This window comes from Zonotrichia albicollis, chromosome 4 (genome assembly GCF_047830755.1).
Source record: "Zonotrichia albicollis isolate bZonAlb1 chromosome 4, bZonAlb1.hap1, whole genome shotgun sequence".
Taxonomy (NCBI): domain Eukaryota; kingdom Metazoa; phylum Chordata; class Aves; order Passeriformes; family Passerellidae; genus Zonotrichia; species Zonotrichia albicollis.
In genome coordinates this window covers 64,146,581-64,163,968 of record NC_133822.1, presented here as the reverse complement: position 1 = coordinate 64,163,968, position 17,388 = coordinate 64,146,581, and the positions used below count along the sequence as shown (strand labels likewise).

Sequence of the window (17,388 nt, the reverse complement as noted above, 5' to 3'; positions counted from 1 at the left end):
AAATACCATGCATACAAATACATTAAGGGTAGGTGTCAAAAGAATGGGGCCAGACTGTTCAGATAGAGCAAGGAACAACAAACTGAGACACAGGAGGTCCATCTGAATAGGAAGACAAACATCTTTACTTTGAGGGTGACAGAGCACTGGAAAAGGCTGCCCAGAGAGGTTGTGAAGTCTCCTTCTCTGGAGACATTCAAAACCCACCTGGAGGAGATGCTGTGCAATCTGCTTTAGGAAAACCTCCTTTAACAGGGGGATCACACTAGGTAACCTCCCCAGGTCCCTTCTGCCCCTAAAAATTCTGTGGTTCTGTGAATGCTTGTAGCTGCCTGCCTTCTCCTGGAGTCTGCTGAGTTTCTGAGCACCCTAATACTTCTTTTGAATATCCTTTCAGATGTGCAACCAACTCAGAGTCATATTATTTCTAGATTACTTGTTTATTTTAATGCCTTCTCTGACAGACTTCTAGTCTTACATTTAGTGCTGGATGACATCCAGATATCACATTTATCAACCCCATTGCTTTATGTCTTGCTTTACAAATATTTAGGGAATGTGAATTGGCCTTAAATAACAGTGTACTCCTTTAACATTTAGCAGAATCTGATATACCACAATATACTCCAGCTAGTGTAAAATTCAATAATGAGATTTTAATGTAATTACTTTCCCTGCAACTAAAATTAGATTTTTACCTGTTTCAACCTTAAGAGAATTGAAATTTATCTTAAAAAGTGCTTCCAAGTACCACTTTGACAGTTCATGACTGTTAAAATGCATATAAAAGACTTATCCTCAGGGGTATGTCTGCAAGCTGTAAGAGCACATGTTTTTTGCTTGTAATTTCTCTTCAGATTTTTAAACTTGATACATAATAAACAGTGTTGTGTAATGAGTTTCATTCCATGTGTTTATGCATCAAGATGTATGAACTATGGCATGAACAAAGCACTGTCTAGGAAATTGCACAGAATTATGGCTGGCAACAGACCTCAGGCCTATAATCAGTGCTTCAGAACAATGGTGCAGTCTTTCATTATATGATGAAGTATTTTTCCATCAGGCTTACTGCTGCAGAAGTTGGAGGACACACAGAAGAAGAGGCAGAGGGCTGGATGCTAGGAAGGATAGGCTTGTAACATGAACCAGAAAAAAGCCACAATACTTCTATTGTTGACCAGAGCAAAACTAAGAAGTCAGACATGAATTCCTTCATAGCTGAAGCAGGTAGAAATCCCTTCTCTCCCCACAGGCCAGAGTGCTTAGGCTTAGAGTAGGGTAACTGGGTTTTGTTTGTTTGGGATACAGAGTAGCACCTCTCTGACTCCATGGCTATGTCTCTCCTAAGCTACTGTTTCAGGTTTCCAGGAGAAAAACTGGGAATGCTACAGCTTGTAAATATATCAACAGAAAAAGTTTGAGCAAACTGACAGTTCAGCAACAGATTATTTGGGGAAAAGGACTGGAAGGGGAAAAAAACCCATTTTGTAGGCACATCATATAAGAGCATAACATTGGAAACAACAGTCTAGTTCTTTTCTCTTATTATCCATGTAGGGTAGCAATATTTCTTTACCTTGATGTTTTGGTGTTGGAGGAATTATATCAGGGGGATCACAGATAATAACCCCATCTTTCAACTGAGCAGAATGCACTGTTTCACCAAAGGTACAGCAAACCTTGTCACTCTCAGTCAAAGTTGGCATGGGACTTACAGTCAGTTCCACCTGGAAATAAAATTTTAAAGCAGTAAAATATTTGGAACAAATGAGCCAAGACCCAGTAAGACTTGGAAAATTTCAATTTCAAAGGTGATATTTTAGTTTGCTTCACAGAACATGGCTGTCCTTTTCAATTTTTACTTCTTCCCATCTGTTAATCTTTTCTCCTTAAACCCCTACCAGTCTTTCCAGGCTGGGTCTTTGTTGAATCAGACTGATACAAAAACTTCTTGTCCTGTCAATGCATTAGACCAGAACAAAATTGTCTGTACAGACACACCCAAAACCTTTTATTCTTGTCCTCAGCATCCAGTTCAGCAACAGTGAACAGAGTGGTTAACACTTAAACTCTGACAAAATTAATTAATATTACATTAACCTTAGGTGTTCTTAGTGAGTAATGAAAACAGAGCTGGATAGGCTGGAAATGGTGGAGTTTGAAAGGGATAAACAAAAAAGTGGCTTCCTCAAGACTCCATGCAAACGCAAAAAATCCAATACTGAGAAAGGATTTCTGAATGGTGATGAGATCTTATCTTCCTCACAGAAAGAAAGCATTTGAGAAACTAAAAATAACTAAATAAGATGGGAAAACATAACGAGGAAAGAGAAAACAATTCAGTTGAAATTTGGGATCTTGTTCTTGACTTAATGTTTCAAGTGTGTTAATTACACAGTCTAACTTTCCATTTTGTATTGCCAGTAGAAAAGACAATTATCCCTTTCTCACTGAAAGCAGTTATTCTCTAGTAATATTTTTATTCAGCATAGAAATGGCCTTAACACAATGCTGTTTACATAATTTAGAAGTGGGATTGAAGTGACTTGAAAGAAAGTTTCTTTATTTCTGATTAAGAGGAATTAAAAGTCATTTTATTGATTTTACTTGCTGAACACCCCCAGGAAGCACCCAGTCTGCACTGGCATGCCCCATTTGGAATTACAGCAAGCTATGACACCCTGATCACACTCCAAAAAGTCAGTTTTATAGTTTTTTGCCATAGAGTAATTTTGCATGCTGAATTTACCTTCTCCATGCATCTGCTGTGTAGGCAAATCCACTGCTGATTTTAAAGCAACATCTTATGGCTTCATGGCTTACCTAAGTTCATGCCCAAGTAAGCTGAAAGGGCAGCATGAAATCTCCCCTACCAATTACTTTTTATGGGTTATACAACACTGTGCGACACTTTCATAATATTCAGGTAAGTGTAAGTGCTTTATCATCCATACCAGTGCATCACTTTGGTTTACACAGGTCAGAAACTCAACCTGCCAGAGCAGCAGGCAAGAAGGAGCACTGTGAGAAATGACAGAGACTGAGACACCCAAACAGACTCCTATTCTTAGTCTCCACTGTGCATAAAGAAATCAGATATTCATCTTTCTGGTAGTCATATCAATGTGCTTCAAGAATATTTATAGAAATCATCATCCTGTCATACCTTAGCAGGAGCTCTGCGACTCATATTTAGAGGGTCTGCACTAATGATAGTCACACACGTGCCACTTGGACTCCACAGCCAGTGGTTCTCCTTATCAGCTGTACCACAGTCTGCCTTCTTTGTGCACCTGAAAAAAAAATGAACAAAACCCAAGGCAGTATTATAGCTGGATTCTTCTTTCTCTGAATTATGCAAAAATTTCACAATTAGAGACAGACATTGCAACACAAGATGACTACAAATTTGCTTTAATATTGACTAGTGGAGTTGCTATTAGAAATTTTTTAACAGAATAAGTGGTGCAATTACAATTGATGGTTTGACATGTCAAGACCAAGTGCCTACACTATTTTAGACAGCACCCTGAATCAGACAACCCAAATCCAGGTAGTGACAGCATAGGAACCATGGGGCAGAGGAGCCATCTGAAATCAAGGTGATAATCTTCATTGCAATATGTAACAACATCCTGAATGAGAGGGCACAGACTGTTTTTTCCTGCAGGTCAAATGGCAGATACCTATGTGTTGCCACTGATAAGACACAGCACTCAAGAGAGCAAGATGCAACAGAGAAGTATTGCTGGGAGCATACAAGCTTGTGGATAACTTCTGTGTAACCCAATTGCTGCAAATGTTATTTTGTAGGGAATGTTTTCATTAACAACTGCCAGTATTTAAAACCTCTTTCTGCCAAGGCAGTGTCACAGTTGTGGAAGACAAGAGCACTTGCGCAGCCCCACCAAAAACACCAGAAGATTTTTCCAGCTCAAGTACAGGAAGAAATGCTGCAGTACAGAAGCTGCATGGGGCTACAAAAGCTTGTTTAGGTGGGGACAGTCTCATGGGAATTCTTTCCATTCTGTGCAAAGTGCAAAAGAAAATGCTGGAGTATCTCTGCTGTAGCAGAAAGTTGACTATTAACTCATCAGGGGCTTTAATGCAGTGCAGCTGTTGCACAGCACTGTCAAACCTCCTTTAAACAAATCATTTACATACAGAGTAAACATTCACATAATATATCCCTAAACACACTACTAAGTGCTGTGTGTAATCATGAGACAGAACTGAAACTTAGAATGAAGCACTTTTTTTCTCCCCTTTGGAAATAATATTAGCAAATGTGAAAATTCATGTTTGCCTGTTCTCAGAAACCATTAATATTTTGAGATATTGAGGTCAGTGGTCATATCAGAAACCTGAAGGGAAATCTAAGGAAAATTGCCTTTTTTATGATATATGCCAAAGCCTTCAACTCCCAGCAGCCCAGGAGGAGTTTGAGGTTACATTCCAAATTCTCAGGTTTCATCAACAGCAACTGAAACCCCAGGCTGGAGGAGTTACAGTATATTACATAAACCTGCACACACCACATAAGTTTCTCTGCAGTGCTCTACATTATGCTACATCAGGCTGATAGGTAACCTAATGCGATAGTTCACATTTTCAGACAGGAAACGAGAAGCCTGAAATTCATCTGCATATTATAATTAAACAGCCTCTTTGTTCCAACAGCAAGAAGTTAGAATCACGAATTCCCAACCACTCATGCCAAGGGGTTAATTAACTTAGTAGTCAAAAAGAGAACTGCAGGACTGCTCTTCCCTCTCGGCACTCTAATCAATGCAGAGTGTAAAGAAGAGACATTCCAGGGCTGTTCAGTGCTGTCCTAGTTTACATGTGCTTGAATATTCATTCAGTGAACCTCTGCAGATAGTCAGCAAAATGTCACTTTCTGCTCTCCTACAGGCAGGTGAGGGTTCCCTGTAGCTACACGTCTTGATAGATGATTATGTAAAACCAGCATTTGAACTATACACTCTGTTTTAGACATGGAACACTTTTTTCTTTTATGTTCTTTTTTACACTTTACTGATGTACTTAAAATACACACTGTAGTTTCTGAATCTGAAATAGGGAGCTTTTTTTTATTTTCTGGGAGACCATGTGACTGTACAATTGAAAGAGGGATAAAACATACAGCTAGAAGATGAATAATCATTCTCAGTACCAGCAGAAAAGTACATGTTTTCCCAGACTAATCAAATCTGAAAAAGTCAGCGGGGACTTTTTTTTGCGCACAGAATATTGATATCAATGTCTCCGTGATAAAATGAAATGACTGCCAGGAGCACAAGGCTGAGTACCAAGGGCTGGGCTCAGCATGCCCAGCAGTCCCAGGGCACAGGGCAGAGCTGGGGCAGCTGCGGTGGCTGCACTCACCTGCCCTCCCGCACACACCAGCCGCAGTAGGGATCCCTCGCCTGGGCACACTTCTCACAGTCCGAGTACTTGTGGCAGTCCTGCACGGGCAATCGGTACACCTGGAAAAACAAGAGCAAGGCAAACCTATCAACTGAAGGTGGCATAAGGAGGTGGAAACATTTGTGGAACTTAGCTGTACAGCCTCATTACCTGTGGCAGCTGTATTATTATACTCAGAGCTCAGCCTGAGTATATTAAGTATATTATACATATTTTCTTTTCCCCCTTAACAAAGTCTAAATTCACATACTTTTTCCTGGTTTTTTTTTCCCCACTCCAGTATTATCTAATCTGTCTTCAAAGTAATGTAGGACATTGTTATAATCAAGAATTATGAGCAAGCTTTACAAAAATTGAGCTTTTCAGTTCCTCCAGTTATATTACTTGTGGAAATCTGCACCTCAGGATAGAAACTGCATCAGCGATGCTCTGAATTCAAGAAGCAGCTACTGCAGGGTGGATACTTTCAAAAGACTAACTTGATACTGACTAGATCATTTTTTAAAGAGAATATTCTCCTCTCCCTATCACTACCATGGAGGTGAAATTGTTTGGAAATGCACTTCTAGCCAGAAGGCATTTCAGAAAGTCTGCAAGCGTGAGAGAGCCAGGGTGTTTTGGGTTACTGCACTTCTCCGTGCATAACCTTCCACCATGGAATACATTCACTAAATAAAATGGAAATAATTATGACAGGAAGCAGCAGGGGAAAGAACATCATCAGTTCTTATGTCTCATTCCCCCAGTAAATGTACAGCTTCTAGTTTTGATTTCCTTTAGTGTGGAGAATAAACAACATTTTCTTTGGCTCACAGAAAGAAGAGTCATTCCTTTTAGCTGTGCTGCTGCAATGATGCAAGAGGAAAACAGGACATACATCTTCCAGTTTATGACTACACTTCACTTTTAAAGAGCACAAAAAGTATAGAAACAGAAACTCTGAGATGTAGGCTTTATAGCCTCATTTTAAAATAATGCTAGTCTCATCTCACTGGCAATTACAAAGTTACTTTGACAATCTGAGTTTGGCCTTTTCTTCATATTCAGAGAGTTAAAGAAAATGACTCAGTTAAGGAAAATGTCAATATTGTGCAATTTTCTTGCATTTATTAATACAGGGGTTACCTTTTCAGCATTGTCTTCTTTTTAGCTAACTGGAGCTGCATCACTGGCACTCATTCACTAACTGGTACCCATAAGTAATTTAAGATTCAGTCAATGATTTTTTTTATTTGACAAAATATTTGTTTCACAGTTCTGGCAGGCATAAACAAGCCCTAGAGATTGCTGTTCCTGCAAGTTTTGTGTGACCTTAATGACAAAAAAACCCTCACCAAACCGAAACCAAACCCAAAAAACAAGATCATTAACAGCCAATTACAAAATGCAAATAAATTAATTTTAGAGCTTTGCAAGTTGGCCCTCTAAATCAAAAAGTGCTAAAAAGTAAAACAAGCAAACAAGCTTGATCATGGTAAGTGACTACCACAGTGACTGCTTTCCTCCAAATACATTAAGTACTTTAAGGAATATGGGATCCTACCGGTGATGTACACTTGGAATGAACCAGCATGAGCAGCACAGAGGTGCTAAGCTCCTTTCCAAGTCCCACAAGAAGGTGCAAGGGGTTTCTCCTGCTCTCTGTTTAAACTTTAGGAGCAGAGGGGACTGACTGCTGAAAGCATTTGCTCAAAACCCCCCACTGCTCTTGGCACCACAACAGAAGCTGGGAGAAAAGAGGGGAGAAAGGTGAAACAGGAAAGAAAGAACTTGATTCTCACTATGGATCTTAACCTCTGTATTGTTTTTCCCTGATTTCTGTGTTTCTCTGATTTCTTTTTAAAGAAGTTATCACCTACCACATCACCACTTCCACTTTGTTCAAGTGCTCACAGAGCCCAAGCAATTAATTTCTAAATGCTGGGGCAGTCTGCATTTGCCAGGTAGCTCAGCAGCACGCATGCCTGTGAGTGCAGCCAGTTGTTCTTTATTGTTTACCTTTAACCATTAAAACACACAAATCAGGATTCTGATATCTCTATTCCCACAACCCACAGCCTAACCCACATGTCTAACCCAGAAGTACATATTTCATCTCTTATTCTTCCCCCCTTGCCTATGTCACCTTATTTCTCCCAGCTCCAAAGGCCTCCATTCTCCTCCTGTCTATCTGCTTCTAAAAGTGGGTGGGACTGCTCACTGTAATTAACTCCTGGAGATGACAGTAATGCAATGCCATTACAGAGCTCCTAACTTTAGCTATTCATATTTAAGCTAAACAGGTTTTGTAAAAGATAACTATTATTCACATTATTCAGAAACTGCAGTGTCTACGAGAGCTACTTGGAAAAGATTTAAGTAAAATCCTTTCTTCAGCAGAAATTTGCTGCATTCTAAATTTAAATGTTTTGTAGTGATTGATTTTTTTTTGCAGGTTTTCTCAGAAAAAAGGTTGTCTGCTGTCTTTCTAAATTCTACCATTTTAAGCTGACTGTCATCAGAAAGCTTGTATTCCTTCAGTGCTGCTGCTATTCCTTGCACTGCTCAGCAGCACACACAGTAGCCTGGTGCAGACCTCAGGGCTTTCACACCATGTGCCAGCTTGTCAAATGGGGGGCCAGGCCACCCAGAGTTTTGTGGACAATGTTGAAGCTTGGAGCTCTGTTCCAAATCTGAACAGAAGCCAAACGAGAAGTAAAAACAACTCGAAAAGAAAGAAAAAAAGTAACCTCTCTCTCACACCGTCATATTATTAAATGCTTTTCCAGTTGTTTTTCTGGCATTTTTCTAATGTTGTTTCTAGCCTAAAAACCTTCAGCTAGGCTATAATATTCCTGCAGCAGGAATTTATATTAATCCCTTTAAAAAACAGCCATAAAACATTTTTCTTGCACTGTCTTCCCAAATATTCTCCTTTCATTCTCTTTCAGTCCCCTCATTCTCCCTGTGTTAGTGGTGCAGAGCATTTCCATGTTGCATTCCGTGTCACTGGCAGGGCTGCAGATGGTCACAGCCCGTCACCCACCTTGTCCTGGAAAGCTGCTGAACAAAGTGTTTGAGGCTGGCAGCTCCACCTCCACAAAGAAAAGTGTCAGAAGAGGATTACCCCTGGGGATGGAGGAGAATCTGGCATCCCTCTCATTTCCTACTTGCTTTTTTTCTCCCATTTTTTACAGACCTCCATTGTGCCTTCACCTTACAGCAAAAAGAAGGGGCCTAGAAAAGATTGCCCATGCCCTTCCTAGTGAACTTGAACTTTTCCTACTGTACCCAGCTCTAGCAGAAGGTTGAATGAAAGTGTTTCCCAAATATATAATTCTCTCCATTGCTTCTTAGTTTTTGACACTAAGACTCACAAAAACCACTGGTGGCTTTACAGATGTGTCAGTGAGAACACATCAGGAGAGCATCCTGAGTCCTGAAATGCCCTTGAAAGGATCTGATGGCACCACGGCACCCACTGGTACCCCACACATCCCACACTGAGCGCTGGGGCTGCCTGACCCTGGGGCGTGCTGGTGCCAAACATTTCCACTCCATCCCTCCCACAGAGCCTGTGTGACAGCTCCAGAGGGGATCTCACTTCCCATTATTCCCTGTCACTAAGCATCGCGGATATTACAGTTCTCTGAGTCACAACAAGTCCATCAGCTTAGACTTGAGAAAGGTCTTCATACACACAGAGTAGGGGGAGTCCCACCAAATAGGGCAATTTCCAGGAACAACTGGAAAATGTATACATCTCATGTTAAGTTGCAGAGAAAGTGAAAGAGGGATGGGTCCTTAATGCAAGCAGGACACATTACCTTGTCTGTGGTCATCACATACAGATTTTCCTGGGTTTGATCAAGGACTAGGTCCTTCTTTACAGGCTTGTTTGGTTCGATAGTAAGAGAGCTGTACTCAGCTGCAGTGGATGACAGGAACACCTATTTTGTGGAAGGAAGAAAAAAAAATGGTGGTTAATGTTGCCTTTTCCTCACAATTATCATTATATCTGGCTACTGCTGTAAAAGACATTAAAAATGTTTCTAAAAATAAATTAAGAACAAAAGGAGGACTAAGGCAAATCTTCAAGAAAGACATTGAGGTGCTGGAGAGTATTGAGAGAAGGGCAACAGAGCTGGTGAAGGGTCTGGAGGACACGTCTGAAGAGGAGCAGCGTAGGGTGTTCCGTCCGGTGAAACAGAGGCTCAGAGGAGACCTACACACTCCCTACAACTACCAAAAAGGAGGTTGCAGTGAGGTGGGGGTGGTCTCTTCTCACAATTAGCAAGCAAGAGGGGAAGAGGGAAAGGCCTCAATTTGTGCCAGGGAGGTTCAGACAGGGAAATACTTCTTCACAGGAAGGTTTGTTGACCATTAGAACAGGCTGCCCAGGCAACTGGTTAATCACCATCCCTGAAGATATTTAAAAGACATAGAGGTGTGTCACATAGAGGTGTGGGGACATAGACCCACAGAATCATTAAGGTTGGAAAATACCTCCAAGATCACAGAATCCAACTACTAAACTAGCATCACCATGTCCACCACCAAATCATGCGTCTAAGCACCACATCCATATGAATTTCCATGTGGTTTGGTGGGACTTGGCAGTGCTAAGTTTAAGGCTGGACATGGCCATCACTCTCCTTCAAGCAAAAGAAGGTGTTTGGTGTTGCAGTCTTGAAATTTTAACACCACAAACATGTGAAACCTTGAGTGCCACACAATCAGAATTTATCAGAGCTTCAGCTTGGGCTTTTTATTGCCACTTCTATTCACTGAATGGCTAGAATGACTACAAAATGAAAAGTTGCTCTTAAACCAGTGTGAGCTTGAATAGAGATAAGGCTAAAGCTGTTAGATTACCTAAGGCTGTTTATATAAAGCTCTCAGTAGGTATGTAATCCTTCAGGAAAAGTGTCATTCAGGCAATGCTAATTCAATCTGAGTATCACATAGCTGAGGTACATTGGAAATAATGCATCTTTCCTTTGAGATGAAAAAAACCAAGCCCCTTGAGAATTTGCTCCTAGTATGAGATCTTACAAATCCCATTTTGACTTTCATAACCTTTTATATATACACTTTCCAGTCTCCCAGTCCAGTTGACTACCTTAAGGATTTTCCCATCCGACGTTCCCAGAAAGGCCACGGTGTGTCCGTTCTCCACGGCCACGGTGACGGCCGTGAGGTTCATGCCCTCCTTCTGCAGCACCGGCCTCTCCACAACGCCGTTCCTGCTGCCCAAGAGGTACGGCAGGTGCTCGGAGCCACAGGGGAAGTTTTTGCTTGCGTTCTAATAAGGAACAGCAATACAGAGTGATGTTAAACATGCAGATCACTAATTCCTAGCTGAGAGTGAAGTGCAGCCCTATTACTAGACAATATAATACCCCTCAGACACTGAAGAGTAGGAAGAGAGAAATGGATTGTCTGGGCATTTGCCCCCAGCCAAAAGGCAGTAATCAGACAGCGGCCTGCTAATGGAGAACTGCTCCCATGCTTTCACTTTCCAGGAGACACAGGGAGAGAATTTTTTTTTCTATTTCATAATAGCAGTGGTTTAAAAATTAACCAGTTGGTTTAATTAAAATGAACATGTCATAGAGACTGGTTTAACCAACTTTGCCTTGAAGACTGCTATTTTAATTGCTGTTTTGTTTCTTACTTTGCTGCAATCCATAAAATAGCAACTCCCTGGCAACAGTCTCATGAACTTCAAAACACTCCCTCTTCACTACGCTTTAATCCTGAGTGGCAGCAAGAGCTACCAGAAGGAAGTTCATTCACACCTTGCCTTTTCTGCTATATTTGGTAACAAAACCATGTTTCTGATCTGAAATCCACATCTTATTTTTGTCAGGAGCCATGGCCACTCGTCACATTCAGGATTTCTGTGTTTGATGCTCACCCCATATGCAGGGTACTGCAGCAAGTAACACTGGTGGTTTGAAGCAAAATGTGTAATTTTGACTCATCAGCACTAGTGACTTACTGTGTGGGAGATGGCTTCAGTCTCACAAGATGAAGAATTATGGGTCAATACCAAAAAAAGGTATTCCTATGCCCCATCTCTTCACTCCTCTCCCTCTCCAGCTGTTCACTCCTCTCCCTGCACTACAGCGCACCACTTCACAAGTTGTGCTCAAACAGCTGCTTAAGCAAGTGTATACCTTGCTTAGGCTGAGATACTAAGACATCCTCTTAAAAGCTGAGTTATTTTTAAGATGATTCAATTTCTCAACCCATTTTAGGGTTGGCTACAGTAATGAATGAGTGGCATGCACAAGTGGGGCTTGGGAATAGAGTCATGTGGGCAAAACAATCATAAAGCCAACAGAAATGCTCAAAACTGCCTCTTAGATACAGCCATAGATTGAAGAACAGTAACTGAATGGTTGTAACAGTACTCTTCAAAAACCTTATAGTCAAGGTAATGACAGGCCATAAAAAGATGGCTGTCATGCTATACAAGTATTTTGAGCCACACCAAAACATGAACACCACCTTAATACGGGAAATCTGGGTATTTCAGTTGTCTAACAATACAAATACAAGTGAGAAAAAGTGCTGAATTATAGATACCATTTAAAAGACTCTTAATACTATTTAAGAGCATTGTAAATACACTGACTGAAATGACAATTGTCTACAGTGATTACCCCAAAGTTGATAACGGATGTAAAAAATCCCTGCATTTGACTCAGTAACTCCTATACCAAAAGGAGTCCTTTAAAAAAAATGCATTTAGAAAAGCAACACTTATCTTTGAGAAAGCATCAAATCCTTTTTAAGACACTCAAAATTTTGTCACTTCTTACTTAACCTGGTCCACAACACCCCCACATTTCATTTCTATAGTGAATCCATCTATTGAGTTTTCAGTCATTTTAATACAGTTTAGCTCAAAGCCACCCTAAAACATGTAGTTGTATATTTTCCACAAACATTAACACCGATTCTAAAACTAATATTTATAGTATTCATATTACCAGTCCATGTAATGCACACGGGTTTTCTGCTGAAAAAAGTTTGTAAAATGAGCTGGTATTCTTTTTAGTGTAGCAATCGTTCCGGTTTTTTTCCATCTTTTCATTGATCTGCCGCAAGGAAAACACACACATGGCAGATTTTAGAGAGCCGTCATCTTTGTTTACTTTGCTGAAGAGTGCAAGAAGAACTTTGTCATCTGAAGGAGTATCTGCAGGATGTCCCTGCTGAGCCATGCTCTCAGCCAGCTCTTTTCCAGGGGTAGTGACGTAAGCAGAATGACAGTGGTCATAGGCACCATCATCATCATCTTTGCAACCCAAGTCCATTTCAAAGTAGGAATAATAATGGGCATCGTCCTTGCACAGACGTGCAATCAGTGTGCGGTTGTTGACAGGTTGTTTCTCTTGCTGATTAAAAATAAAATAAACATAATTTTTATCCTCAAAAACAGCCACAAATTGTTGTGTGCTTGATGAGTGATAAGCTGACTTAACAGCTGCTGAGTCTGTATACATTTCAAAAATGTCTTTCCCATCCCTGGCATAAAGCTGCCGAGTGCTGATTATGATGCCATTGTCATTTGGTCCATTCCCTTTCCCAACAAACAGCACCCGGTCGTTATTCAAGGAAGTGATCAGTCCCACAGTGGATACATTCTCATCATTGCTTGCCACAAAGGACTTTTCTCCACTGCTGTCTACGTAGTACTTCTCATCGCTAATGTTTTGTAGATCTCTGATGGCACAGATTCCCTTGAAAAGGCTTCCACATACCACAGTTGTATTATCCACCTTGTTCAGCAACAGCAATTTGTTGTAATTGTCAGTCAGTACAGCCTCTTTACATTGATTTTCATCAATGGGAGGTGTGCATTTTTTGTTGTCCTTTCTTGGACCTGTTTCTACAGATCTGATTACTTCCAGGTTTTCTGTAAGCTGATACAGCGCATTTACCACTCCCAAATAGATTATCCCAGTGTCATTATCCACTGTTAGATGATTTAGCTCTGTAGCACTCTGAAAAAATTTCAGTTCCTCATTTCTGGACAAGGTGATGCAAAAACAGCTCAAGATGGTCAGTGGCCAGATCCATAAAGCCATTTCTATGTAGTACCTAAAAAGGGAAAGAAAATAATAACATGAAAAATATAGAAAAATATAATGTACACAAAACTGAGAAATGTGGAAGTTTTTCATTACCTAAATTCACTTATACTTGTGCACGTGCAGACAGCATGAAGATTATGGAAAGCCTCAAATCCTGTTAATTGCCCAGCAATTTAATCTGTTGGGGAAGGATTTAACAAGGTCATATGTCTAAACGATGATCATATAACCAATTAGATTGATTATATGATTGTGCTAAAGCACAATGAGAACAGACAATTTGAAACAACATGGAGTGACAAAATGTCAAGCACTGGTAGTGCTTGTCCAGACATTATCATACTGTGCCAATTATTTACTGCTGAGGTTTTAAAAATAATTTGGAGAATCCCAGTTTCGGTTAGCTCCCCCTTAAGAGGTGTGGAGGGAATTTACATAAAAGTGTTGGAAACATTTTGTATTGTGGGATTTCCCCAGAAAAGAAAAAACCTTCCCCTGCACCTGGATCTGGGTGCTTTTTGAGAAGGCATTACACTAATCCTTCATCATGGTGAAGCCAGAAGATGGTAGATCCCTTAACATGCAACATTGCCTTTTACTGTTGGTATGCATTAAGCTCCAACACTTTCATTCACTAGAGCACTGCAACTTAATAGTTTCAAATCTGTCTTAAGAACAACACGTAAAAATTTTTTGGGATTATGATTCTGTTATTTTTTTTTTTAAAAACCCTTTCAGAATTGTTAGTGCTCAAGCAGATCGCCTCGCTTTTGGAATTAGAAAAACCTTCTGAAACTTGTAAGAAGGGTTCTAGTTCTAATCTGAAGAGTTAAATGAAGAGTCTCATCTGACTTACTTCCTGAGGCCTGAACATTTTGTTAATGTTTTCTCAAAGTGTTTAGTTCTGAGAGCAGAAAATAAAAGGTGGCATGCTTGGACACAGTGATGTTAGGGGGAAAAGATGAATACTGTTTGGAGGAAGATCAAATATAATCCACCATATTTTCATTTTCAAAGTCAGCAATGGGATTCTTTAATCTGATAAGGAAAGAACCTATAAATTTACAAGGAATTTCAAGTTAAATCTGAAAATATCTGTAGTCTAAATAGAAAGGAAACTATTTAAAACACTGAAAAGACAAGAGAACCATTTAATAAAGCAATCTAACAGGCAACAGTCTCATAGGATGAAGAAAAGAACATGAAATGCCAAAACCAGAAGCTGAAAACAAAAAACCTTTAAAAAATAACAATAAAGGAACCATCCTCCTTTATTACTTAGTCCGTTTTGGCAAGAGCAATAGAGTCTGGTGGGATATGAAAGAGAATGGCGGAATCATCACTTATACTGGATAACTAAGACTAAATGTTAACAACCTGGATGTAAAAGTCTAACAGGGAAGGAAGGGCTTTTGCTGTGAGCATAAGTAATCTGTGAGCTTCCCAAACCACCACAGCACTGCAGCAATGCATAAAGACAATGCCTGCTCTCCAGCATTTGAGTGTGTTTTGCTCCTCTATGGAGAAAATGCATGTGCAATGGTGAGAACAACTGCCCTAAAATCAGAGTGAACTAAACTCTATATCCCCAAAAATCTACTATGTGTACTCAGGATAAAGAAAACACTAACTTCGAGCTTGTTTTGCTGAAGGTCCTATCATGTACCATTAGTACTAGCTATAAAATAATGCCAGAGACAAGAGAGTACATCACCAGCAGCACAAGCTGGACCTTCTAATGATAGATTGAGTTCCTATGACAGTGATCAAGAAAAGGCTAAGACTTATAACCTGTTCTCCAGACACACAGACTTCAGCACATGCTTTGCAATGTAATGAAGTGTTGGATCTCTTTACAACAGTTGACCAGCTCTAAGGAACCCAGAGTTCCTCTGAATTCTTCTCTTTTCTTACTGTTCCCAAGGACTTCAATTTTCCAGCTTTGATCTTATCTCACTTCTCCCTTGCTAAATGATATGTGATAAGGCTTGTCATCTAGTTTCAAATATTATCCCTTACAGTTACCTGCAATGGAATAAAAAAAACCAGCTTGACATGCTACTGCAGTGTTTTTTCACACCAGTTTTATCACTCTATTACCTATTGTACAAGGATCAAATGCAGAATTGAGATTAATTTGTTCCTGCTTTTCTCACAAGGTAATTATTTTTAGATTATTATATTCTCTGCTCTCAGTCAAAGAAACCCCCATAAATAGCTCTACTTACAAAAAGTGCCTTAAATGAATGGAAAATAATTCATTGTACCTTAATTTCAGTACTCAGTTTCCCTCCACGTTCCTGTATTTCAGGGAATCGAAAAAACCCATTTTGTCCATTGGTGGCACCCAGGACACAAAGGCTGCATTTCCAATACTCCTGCCTTTGCTCTAGCAGAATGAAGAGCCTTGCTGGTCTGTGCCAGAACCAGAACTTAATAAAAAGTACATTTTGCACGTCTGAACCAGTCTCTTAGAGGAGTAATTAATTCTCAGTATAAAACTGGGTAATGCTTCCTCTCTGCTATTTTCTGCCTTGTTTACTTATAAATTTTTTGACTTAAATTATTCAGAACTACATGCACTCTCCATTAATAATGCCTTATCTTTGTTTGTTTATTTGCTTGTTTTTGTTATTTACTCCCTGCCACTCCTGTGTCATGCCAACCCCCATCAGATCAGCTCTGATCTCTATGCAAGGTAACAGTTCAGTTCATCATTCTCTATAATTGTTAGTTTCACTTTCCAGACTTTCTCCAAAGCACATAGTAAACAAAAATTAAATACACTATGAAGAGATTCAGAATTAAACTCTCCTTCACTTATCAAATAACAGGCTTAAGAAAATTAAAAAAGTAAATAGAATGAAATGAGATGAACTACAACCACAGGCCACTTTCACCTATTTTTAACTTAATTGGGAAGAAGCAGCTGGAAGAATCCTTCTATGACCAGCTGGTGTGATAAGAATGCCAGAGCTGCTATTAACACAGGTGCTGCACTGAATTAGATGCTCTGGGAATGTATCAAGAAGCAGTCTCCTGCTGTGAAAAACTTCCGTTCCAAATGAACAAGCTGCAGACACACAAGAGAAAAGGTGCAAGAAGCTCAGGCTGGAGCACGGAATCCATGATGCGCTGCACAGGAAATGTATTTCCAATGGCTTAACCACACACTGTATTTACACACAGGCTGGGTGGCTTACTCTAACTAATGCCCTGGTCCTGAGAGCTGCCATACACCCTCCACCCTCAATTTGCACTTAGTTTTAAACCCTTAGCAAATTCAGGATATAAGAAAACCAACAGAGCATTTGCCTACATAATTTTCTTTTCTCTCTCAAAGTCTCCATTCAGTCTCTTGTCCCTTCTACTGCTTCCTACAAGAAATATGAAATTCTAGAATTTATGTGCAGGAAACACAGGGTGCCCAGGAGAACACTTCATTCAGGGGAACTGCCATAAAGTGACACCATGCTGGTAATCACACAACTACCAGAGCTCTGCCTCACAGACATCAATTTTAAAGCAACTACCCATAACTTTGTATCTTTCTACTCATGCAAGACCAATAACCTTAAACAACACCCACTTCTTCAAAAGGAATGCAGAAAAAGGAGCATCTGTAATCTACCAGCACAAAGTGAGCTTCAAATTGGCTTCACATTGTTATAAACAACCTAAGAAGTAGCACTAGCACCACTCTGATGTGGACTTGGCAGGTGTTCTCCTTGAGTATAAAATCATCTGCTGTGCCTGAACACAGGAACCTTCAACTTTCCAGCCATTCCCCATCACCTTAGCATTTGATATATTTTTAGCTTTATGCTAATTAATTTCTTACATTTGCTTCAGCTGAAGTGAAAGAATA

At 40.0% G+C, this 17,388-nt stretch overlaps 1 protein-coding gene across 10 annotated transcripts in view; it reads right to left on the bottom strand.

Moving 5' to 3' along the window:
• The window catches only part of PLXNB2 (plexin B2), a 250,888-nt gene that overhangs the window by 66,077 nt on the left and 167,423 nt on the right, over positions 1–17,388 (bottom strand). For 9 of the 10 annotated variants that reach the window (XM_026790282.2, XM_074539984.1, XM_026790283.2 and 6 more), the window contains 6 exons: positions 12,414–13,527; positions 10,535–10,717; positions 9,240–9,362; positions 5,392–5,492; positions 3,170–3,296; positions 1,580–1,730 (listed from right to left, as the gene is read on the bottom strand). In XM_026790282.2, the coding sequence (XP_026646083.2) occupies positions 1,580–1,730; positions 3,170–3,296; positions 5,392–5,492; positions 9,240–9,362; positions 10,535–10,717; positions 12,414–13,527 (1,799 nt within the window). Of the gene's footprint in view, positions 1–1,579; positions 1,731–3,169; positions 3,297–5,391; positions 5,493–9,239; positions 9,363–10,534; positions 10,718–12,413; positions 13,528–13,613; positions 13,699–17,388 lie in introns of all 10 variants that reach the window. The other variant, XM_074539988.1, reaches the window with a different exon arrangement.